The sequence below is a fragment of the Bombina bombina genome, chromosome 1 (assembly GCF_027579735.1).
Source record: "Bombina bombina isolate aBomBom1 chromosome 1, aBomBom1.pri, whole genome shotgun sequence".
Taxonomy (NCBI): Eukaryota; Metazoa; Chordata; class Amphibia; order Anura; family Bombinatoridae; genus Bombina; species Bombina bombina.
Window position 1 is genome coordinate 1,440,758,967 of NC_069499.1, and position 9,865 is coordinate 1,440,768,831.

The 9,865-nt window shown below is 36.2% G+C and overlaps 1 protein-coding gene across 1 annotated transcript; it reads right to left on the reverse strand.

The window, feature by feature from the left end:
• Positions 1-2,936: 2,936 nt before the first annotated feature.
• Positions 2,937-3,872, reverse strand: LOC128665911 (olfactory receptor 12D3-like). The gene has a single exon (XM_053720166.1). The coding sequence runs from the start codon at positions 3,870-3,872 to the stop codon at positions 2,937-2,939; it is 936 nt and encodes a 311-aa protein (XP_053576141.1).
• Between the last annotated feature and the right edge of the window lie 5,993 nt (positions 3,873-9,865).

Genomic DNA, 9,865 nt, shown 5'->3' on the forward strand with positions numbered 1-9,865 from the left:
AATTCAGATATATAACATGGGGTTATGCTTTAAATAAGGTAAATATATTGTACAATATTTTAAATAGATAACGGTGGGAAATTTGATTACAGGAATAATGCCAACGACCTCCAGTGTTTAACAATCATAGAATAATTTAAATTACATGGTTAGCATATTAACATCATATCTTTCATTCATACCCTTCGGTGATCTAGTTAGTATACTATGCAAAAATCCAATATACTTCCCTTTTTAGTAATAATTTCAATTTGTCCCCTTCTAAAGGGTTTCTATGACCATGTTTAGTTCCTACAAAAGAGAAATACGTAGAACCCTACTCATGTAAATGGATATGTGTAGCAACTGAGGTTCTGGGAATAGTATCTTCAAGTAAACTAAGTGGTTCCCTAATTCTCTCTTTGAGGTATCTAGTCGTGATACCTACGTATTGCAAAAGACAACAATGACAAGTTATGAGATATACCACAAGTTTAGAAGTACAATCAATTTTGATATAATCTTATGCTGTTTGTGTGCTTGTTTTAATGAAAATGTGGTGTTTTTAAAAGCAAACAATTTCTTCAATGAATGTGGCCACATTTAAAGAAACCCTTTATTTTGGTTGACCAATGAGAAACTCTGTGCTGTTTCCTATCAAATTTATTTTTGGTAATATTGCCTATAGTAGGGGCTTTACCCTCCTCCAATATAGATCGTAATCGTCTGCCACCATTCAAGATAGGTAAATATTGTTTGACTATTTTGCCAATAAGGTGAATTGATTGCTGTATATAGTAATATATACCACTGAAAATGTTTTTTTTTGTTTCTTACTCATATTGAACAGGCAGTCCCTCTCCATATCTGCTACCATTTCACATGTTGCTTCCAACACTTTTTTTGCTGTAGTCCCTACAGTTCAATCTGTCTGTTAATTCTTGAGCTTGTTCTTGGTATGTGGGCAATGTAATGCAGTTTCTGAGTAAGCAAGTTATTGACCCTTAGGTATGCCTCTTCTCATATGAGGTGCATGATAAGAGTATGCCCTCAAGATGGTATTTTTTGACTAAGGTTTTCTAAATGTAGACATAACTATATTAAAATTATTATTTACTTCTAATTTTAGGTTTAATTCATTGGGGCTAACAAAATCTATACATTTTTGTAACATAATTCATTGTTTGCCCAAATTAAAATCAGGTCATCTATGAAACAACCATATAATAATACATTGTATTTCTAGAGGAAATTATCAGAGAATAAGCAAGTAAACTCAAAATTACCTGTAAATAAGCCCATACTGGTTACAATCAGTCTACCCTGCGCTTTATTGAGCATTATGAATTATAGGTACTATGAGAAAGATATGGATTAATGGATATAAACTAATGATAATCGCCTCATTTTTTTACTAAAAAAAAGCAAAAAACACATTCCACCGTTGTATCTAACAGTGCCTGGGCTTCCCTTTGGAACTTAAGTGTAGGTTTAAAAGTTAGCTTAGATTCATTGTCAAAATTTTACAATTTTGTGAGTATCTCATCTCTCTAGTCCTGTACATTCAATACTACAACAGCACCCACTTGTCAGCTTGGCTTATGACTATTCTCTGTTGTTTAAATACTCTCCTTTGGTATAATTGTTAAATATTTTGTTTGATTAGAGGTTATACTATTTTTATTTATTATATTTCTCATTTGATAGTAATGTTTAAATAAAAAATTGCCTGTATTTCCTTCAAAGGAAAACATGTGGTCCTCAATTAAAAGTTTGAACACCCATGGAATGTAGAAATATAGATCAGAATCATCAGAGTTGTGTAGTCATAACCAGAGAGAGGATGATCTGTATAATCTCCCCTCCCCCTTGTCCAATGTGCCAAGTAATCACTGATACTTAAACATACAAAATGATACTTGGGGCAGTCCATTACCTGTGTTCTTCCCTAACAATGTCCAGTCCCAGTAGTCACCATTCAATCACCATTAGCTGTTTTGTTAATGTAATATATGTGAAAAATGGGCAGTTCACATGTAAACACATACACACATTGGGGCCTATCTATCAAGCTCCGAGTGGAGCTTGATGCCCCGTGTTTCTGGCGAGCCTGCAGGCTTGCCAGAAACAGCAGTTATGAAGCAGCAGTCACAAAGACCACTGCTCTATAACCAGTCCGCCTGCTCTGAGCAGGCGGACAGACATCGCCGGAATTCAACCCGATCGAGTAGGATCGGGTTGATTGACACCCTCCTGCTGGTGGCTGATTGGCCGCGAGTCTGCAGGGGGCGGCGTTGCACAGACGAGTCCAAAGTGGAGATGTTTAATATGGAGAGTGTATTGCTCTCTGTATTCAGCGAAATCTGGCGGACCTTATCCGCACTGTCGGATCAGGTCCGCCAGACTTTGGTAAATAGAGGCCATAGTATAGAAGTTTTGTGCAGTAAAAGTCTGTCAGTTGTGTCTGTAATAGTAAAAATAATAATATATAAATATAAGTAATATATAATATAATATAAGTATGGCACAAAGACAGAAAGCTAGTTTTGTATACTAGGGGCATTGCTAGTCACAGGAAGGTTGACCCTATGGGGCTGGGTGGATTTATATCTTTTACTTACCAGTCTCACTATATTAAACTCATCTGAATTAAGCTTTTTGATGTGTGATATGTGTAATAATACACAGTTTACAATTTTCTTCTCTATCAACTCCCCCCCGCCGATTGATTAAAGATAGTAATACTTTTCCAGTTTTTTGTATAGAGCTATAGATATAAAACTACAAATGTATGCATGTAGATGAATGCACCATTATTCCATGAGTAGCTCTTCTAAATTGGCCTTAATTAGGGCCCCCTCTACGTTTCACTATGGAGCTCTGTGAACCCTTCTATATATGGTTCCTATTTATCTATATGATAAATTAAAAAGGGAATCAATAGTTTTAGTATTTATTTAAAAGCCATGCCTTCTTAAAACATGTTTTTTAAGTGCAATTTTTACATCTTTGTTTCTCAGAGCATATATAAGTGGGTTTAAGGCTGGAGTAATTGCGGTGTACAATACAGCGGCCTGTCTATCCTGCTCCAGAGAATCTTTGGTGGCTGGTCTTATGTATGTGGAGAGAGCAGTTCCATAGAATAAAAGGACAACAGTCAGGTGGGAAGTACAGGTAGAAAAGGCCTTGCGTCTACCTTGGGAGGTTTGTATGTTCATGAGGTGAGTCCCAATAAAGGCATAAGAGATTACTATTAATACAAAGGAGGCAATGCCTATGAAGCCTGTTATAATGGACACCAGACTTTCATTGAGACGAGTATCTGAACAGGCAAGTTTTAATAATGGCTTGATATCACACAAGAAGTGGTCTACATTGTTGAACCTGCAGAATGGTAATCTGGATGCTAGAATTGTGTGTGTCAGTGAATAAAAAAAGCTAGTGCCCCATGCCCCAAAAGCCAACTTTATACAAGTTTTTTTTGCCATGATTTTATGATAACGTAGAGGGTTACATATAGCAACATACCTATCATAAGACATAGACATGAGAAGAAGAGCTTCTGTACTTCCCAAAAAGTGGAAGAAAAAGAGCTGAGCTATGCAGCTTGTAAAAGATATTTTCTTGTTGTTCATTACTAAACCTGCAAGCATTTTAGGAACTGTGGTTGTTGAGTAGCAGAAATCCAAGAAAGAAAGATTACTCAACAAGGAATACATAGGTGTGTGCAGGTTGTGTTCATAAATTACCACAATTACAATACTGACATTTCCTACCAAACTAAACATGTACAATATAAGAAATGTAATGAAGAAAGGGATCTTTAGCCAATAGATGTTTGTGATTCCCAAAAGAATGAATTCAGTTACCAATGTTTGATTCAGCTTTTCCATTTGGCCCCTGAAAAAAAAAAAAAAAAAAATGGTGATAAGGTCCAGTTGTCTAGAAACCATTTGACTCATTACTGAAATGATAGATTTTACACATTTTACCAAGTCATGTATATAATAAAATATTAAATATATGATAATGTTATTAGCATTAGGATTGCAAGAATGATGGATTCTGTCAAAAAATAACAACCAATATGCAAAAAATGACAACAATACATAAACCCTAAAATACACATCCCCACTAGGCAAACTATAAAAAATGGCAGAAAAATCTAGCAGCACACAATATGTATGTGAAATGTTTAGAAAGAAGGATATACCCACAAGCCAACCTCACAAGAGATATATAATGAGCTATAAAGTAGCACTTTTTTTCAGAATCTCTTTTTTGTATTTTCCTCATTTTATTTTCATAAAAACGCATACTCAATCCTCTTGTGTTGTTAATGGATTATGATATTGCACAGTTTATTGTTTATTGTAATAAAAACAGTAAAAATGGATTGCTTGATCAATAATATAAAAAGCAATTGATATTCAATTTAGCAATCCAACAAGGTTCCTCTAATTAAAATGAAATTGCTAAACATGTTACATTAAAAGGAAAATTTCTAAAGATGCAGACAAGCAAGTTTTGAAATAGAGAACCTGTCCACCAGTAGTAGCCACTTCAGATGCAAACTCTCTCGTTCAATCCTGCCTCCTTTTCTCGCACAACCAATTGCATGAGAGAATGGCCTGTCATTCTCCTCTGAGCCTGCACTGCAATATAGCTTCTCCACAAAGGGGAGGAGAAGGGTAGGAGGCTAAGGGAAGAGCAATGGAAGGGTAAGAAGTCATGGAGGATATGCACTATCATGCAGTTGATAGCCTAGAAGATATAGAAGGAGATAGATGGAGGGAGATAAGGAAGCAAGAAGAAAGCAATCACAAATATTTAGGGACATGTAGAGAAGGATGAGATAAGCAGTTTCTGCAGTCTCTGTCTAAGGGAGGAGTAGGAGTGAAAAGAGAGAGGTATGAGATTGCAGGGACAAAATATGGACAGAGAAAATACCCCAGGTATTTCCAAATAAGTGCCCAGACACACAAACACCATGAAAGCTGCATTACCTGCAAGACATTCACCTGTTAAATGTAAACCTTTACCTCATCATCCCCATATCCTATATGATTAGCAGTCAGCAAGTATCTGCAGATGACATATACAACAAAAACATTAAGAAAGCAAGTAAAAATATGTAAAACAAATTAAAAGAGTAACCAAAGTCCCTTTGGTAAGATATGTTACTGTAGTTACTAAATCACATATATTGGGCTCCATGTACTAAGCAGCAGACGGACAGCTTCTTAACTCGCGAAGCTGTCCGCCCGCATTCGCGTAATTCGCATTCAGTAAGGATTTTACCACTTTATTCACATATTGTGGTATACTTCACATCCAAAAACATCCAACGTTTCGGTCCTCCTTGATAAAGGTCCCAGGTGGAGGACTGAAACGTTGGATGTTTTTGGATGTGAATATGTGAATAAAGTGGTAATAAAGTGGTAATATCCTTATTGAAGAAACCGGATGCAAGTTATTTCTTATTTCTTTAGAGTGTGTTTGGAGACTCTGCACCGGCCATCATTACCTTACAGGGAGTGCTAAGGTTGTGTAAGATATATATCATCAATTAGACTAGCTAAGCAACCACTTTATTAGGTTTTTTTCTGATTGGTTCCATGGACTTGATTTTTCATCTGTGTCCTTTATAAGCATTGTTACAATATCGTAATTAGTGATTGTATTTTATTTGATGCTATAAATTGTGTTATGGTACATTAGTACAAATTATTCGTACAGCAATACCAATGTATAAGGTTTTCTAATTATACCATTATTTTGACATAGCAAGTTTACTTGAGGTGATATCAACACCATTATTATACTATATGCACACATAGGTTTATCAACTTAGGCATCAAGAGATTGTTTATACAGCTTTATTTTAATAGAGAGTTGATAGTGATATAATGTATCTTAATGAGTTTTTGCATAAAGCTCTTACCAACACAAGTTAACACCTTATTACATCAATCAAGTTACTATCCAGAACACATATGAGTGTCTAAATTATTATAGTAGCACTTTATTATATTAACTAAGTTACTATCCAAAACACATATGAGTGCTTAAAGTATTAAAGTAGTACTGACTGTAATCGATGTTTGACATTTGTAAATCAAGGTTTTAGTCCAATAGTAGAATCACACTGGTCCTTTTATTTAAGATGGTAACAGCTAACATGGAGGGTGAAACCAATATTTACTATTTGCAAATTTCTAGAGCTGATCTTGACCAGTTGGAACATGACTTTGAACAAATATTCAATGAAACAACGGTCAGTAGTTCTCTAAGTGGTCAATTTCAGACAATGGAAACACTAATGAAAAAAGAAGTCAAACTCAAATGGGTCAAATGGACCCTGGAAAGATACATGCATTTAAAGATAGTTCCGAGAGGCCTTAGGATCAGAAAATGTCCTACTTTTGCAGTTGAGGACACAGGGTTTATTGAAACTGGAACAATAATCTGTCTTAATGTTCCTTTAAACTCATGCATTTGATTATAGAATATAAGGATACACAACTTTTATATGTTAGAGAGGAAATAGAAAAACTACAGACTGCACTAGACATATACACCTCAGAGGCTAAATACAAAGAATATGATGGTATTCTGAAGGATACTATTGCCACACTCAAAAAAGAGTTAATTGAGATCAAACATGAGAAATTCATGAGAGATCAACGAGATTACTCTCAAAGCAGAGTGTATATTTGGCAAAGATTCTCCAGAAACAGGTCATGAGATAGATATATTAGAAGAAATCAAGGCAAGGGAGAGAACACAGGGAATGTTGGAACAGAACCAGGAGTAGGAGGCACAGAGTCAGGGGGCATAAGCAATTCGGATTATGAGACTTCGGATAATGATCAATGGTCTAGTCAGAATGTCACCATTTCCAAATCTATATTGAAAACTCCAAAGGAACAAGCCCAAAGGATGGTAAAATTTGAAGATAAAGTAGCTGATAACTTAGCACAGTCCGGGAATGGAACACATCTATCTGGCACACACAATAGGAACAGCAATACCCTGTCACACGAGACTAGAGATCATAATGATTTAGAACCGGTTTTTCAGCCCACCCCAATGAATCACTCCGTAAGAGGAGGACGAGGAGGGGAGGGAAGGGGCATAATAAGAGGATCAGTGAGAGATAGGATGAACAACTCACATTTACACCTGAGGCAGAACAGGAAACAAGCCAAATACCAGTAAAGAGTGTAACCAACAATAATAATGTGATCAATCTAACAGACTATTGTTTAAGTGATTCTGAACTCAAGGTGTTAGGTTATGGTTTGGGCTTTGTGCCTACAAATAGATTCAATTTATTTAAAAAACTAGTAGATGTCAATAGGTTAATCTGTAATCTGACTTTGAAAAAGCACTTCAACAATCAGACTGATGTTGAGAAAGATAGGGATACGGTACAAAGTGACATGAATCCCCCAAATGACAACTCTTACTGGGATTTTTTTGAACAAGATATTCAGAACCTGGAGGACCTAGAAAGAGAGAATGATCAACATACACTGGGGATTAACGAACATAGTGGGTACAGACCAAAATCAGTTTTCTATCCGGTTCAATCAAGAGGAGATTTTCTACTTACTTTCCAAAAAAGAGTAGAGGCTGATCTTATTGATATAGCTAAAAAAATGGCCAAAAGTCACTCCAATCTTTCTAAAGAAGAAAGGCAAGCCATAGACTCTTTAAAAAAGAACGATGAACTACTAATAAAGATGGCGGATAAAGGTGGGAGTGTTGTGGTTTGGAGTAGGGAAGCTTATAAAAGGGAGATCATGAGACAACCAGGAGACCCAACATCTGTTTTCTTGGGGGAAATTAGATCCCTTTTGGATGATGGCCTAGAACTAGAACACATAGAGCTTGAAACTCACGATTACCTACTTGTCCAAGAACCAATAATTCCCATTTTTCACATTCTCCCAAAAGTTCATAAGTCCATCTATGAGGTAAGGACACACTATAGTTTCAGGGATTGGATCCCTATGTGAACCATTTTCAGAGTGGCTGGATAGCCTTTTACAACCACTAGTCTTGAATCTTAAAAGTTACATACGAGATACCAAACATCTCTTACAGATTTTGGATAATTGTAGATGGGAACCTCAGTTCAGCTGGCTTACATTTGATGTGGTATCTCTCTATTCCTCTATATCCCACAAAATAGGACTGAGAGCAATTAGATTCTTCCTTGAAAGAGACACAGAGTATACATCTAATTTCATCAACTATATACTTGAGGTAACACGGTTTCTTTTGAAACACAATTATTTTAAATTTGAGGTTAGTTATTTTCTCCAATTAAAAGGCACTGCAATGGGGGTAAAATTTGCCCCCTCGTTTGCCAACCTCACAATGGGGTGGTGGGAATTAACCAACATATATGGAGAGACTAACCATTTTGCAAACAAAATTAAATCGTACTTAAGGTATATAGATGATTTAATATTTATATGGACAGGAGATAGGAGTGAAGTAGTATCCTTTATGGACTCCCTCAATCAGAACATATGGGGCTTAAAATCTACTCACGAGTGTAACGATTCCTCAGTCTTGTATCTTGACTTTAAAATCACATCCAATAAGACAACAGGCAAAATAGAAACTACTAATTATAGGAACCCTATCTTGGGAAATACCCTCCTACATGGCAATAGCAATCATCCTGCTAGTGTACAGAAATCCATAGCAAAAGGACAATTTGTAAGGATGAAAAGGAATTGCTCAAACGAGAGGGAGTATAAATTACACAGTAAGGATCTCACCAGACGATTACATGAGTGAGGGTACAACAAACATACTGTAAGAAAGATGAAAATCAAGTTGACAAGATAGACAGGAAGATTTTGCTGGAAGATACTCCAAAAGATTCCACTTTTAGGAATTCTAGAGACACTGACAGAGTGACCTTTGTGACTCAATATTCTTCTGATTACCAAGAAGTCTGTGAGGTAATCAAGAAACACTTGCCTATCTTTACTGCAGACAATGGACTGACAGGTGTACTACAAAATGGATGTAGGTTTTCGTATAGGAAAGGGATGACACTGGGAAATATGTTGTCACCCAGTGACCTATCACAGAATACAGAAACAAGTGCGTGGCTCACATCTAAAGGAATGTTTAGATGTGGCTGTGGCCCGTGCATCCCCTGTAGTTTTATACAGAAGGGAGAAAAATTCAGGTCAGCAACAAACAATAAAGAGTACCATATTGACAGTTGTGTCAATTGTAGGTAAAAATTTGTAATCTACATGGCCTGGTGCACAAGCACGAGAAAACAATATATAGGCTGTACCTCCAGGGAGGTCAGAGAGAGGATACGACAGCACTTATCAGATATCAAGAGATCTGATGCTAGATCAGAACTAGCAAAACATTTTATTCAAGTACATGACAGTTCCAATTTGACCTTTAGATGGATGGTAATTTAAAAACTAAAAAACAAACAAAAGAGGGGGCGATTTGAATAAGCTATTGCTAAAATGGGAGGCATTCTGGATTTTTTCCCCTGGTAACCAGGATCCCAAATGGATCCCAAATGGATATAATTCGGGAGGCATTCTGGATTTTTCCCCCTGGTAACCAGGATCCCAAATGGATATAATTCCATTTACGATATCATCAACTTTTGGGAATGAATCACGACTATAATATAATATAAAATAAATGAACTCATCCCTGATATACATCAGTAGTTGCAACATAAAAGTGAAGGTAGATAATAATAGTTAGAGCACTGTGCACTAAGATTAGAGGGTCAGAAGTAGGAATTCATTTTTCATTTCTTATTTCCCCCCGTTTTTTGACAACCCTCCCTCTACTTAGTTATTTCTTTCTAGATATTTCTAGA

Coding starts and splice junctions, on each gene's coding strand:
- LOC128665911 (XM_053720166.1), bottom strand. CDS start 3,872: ATGGAAAAGCTGAATCAAACATTGGTAACTGAATTCATTCTTTTGGGA.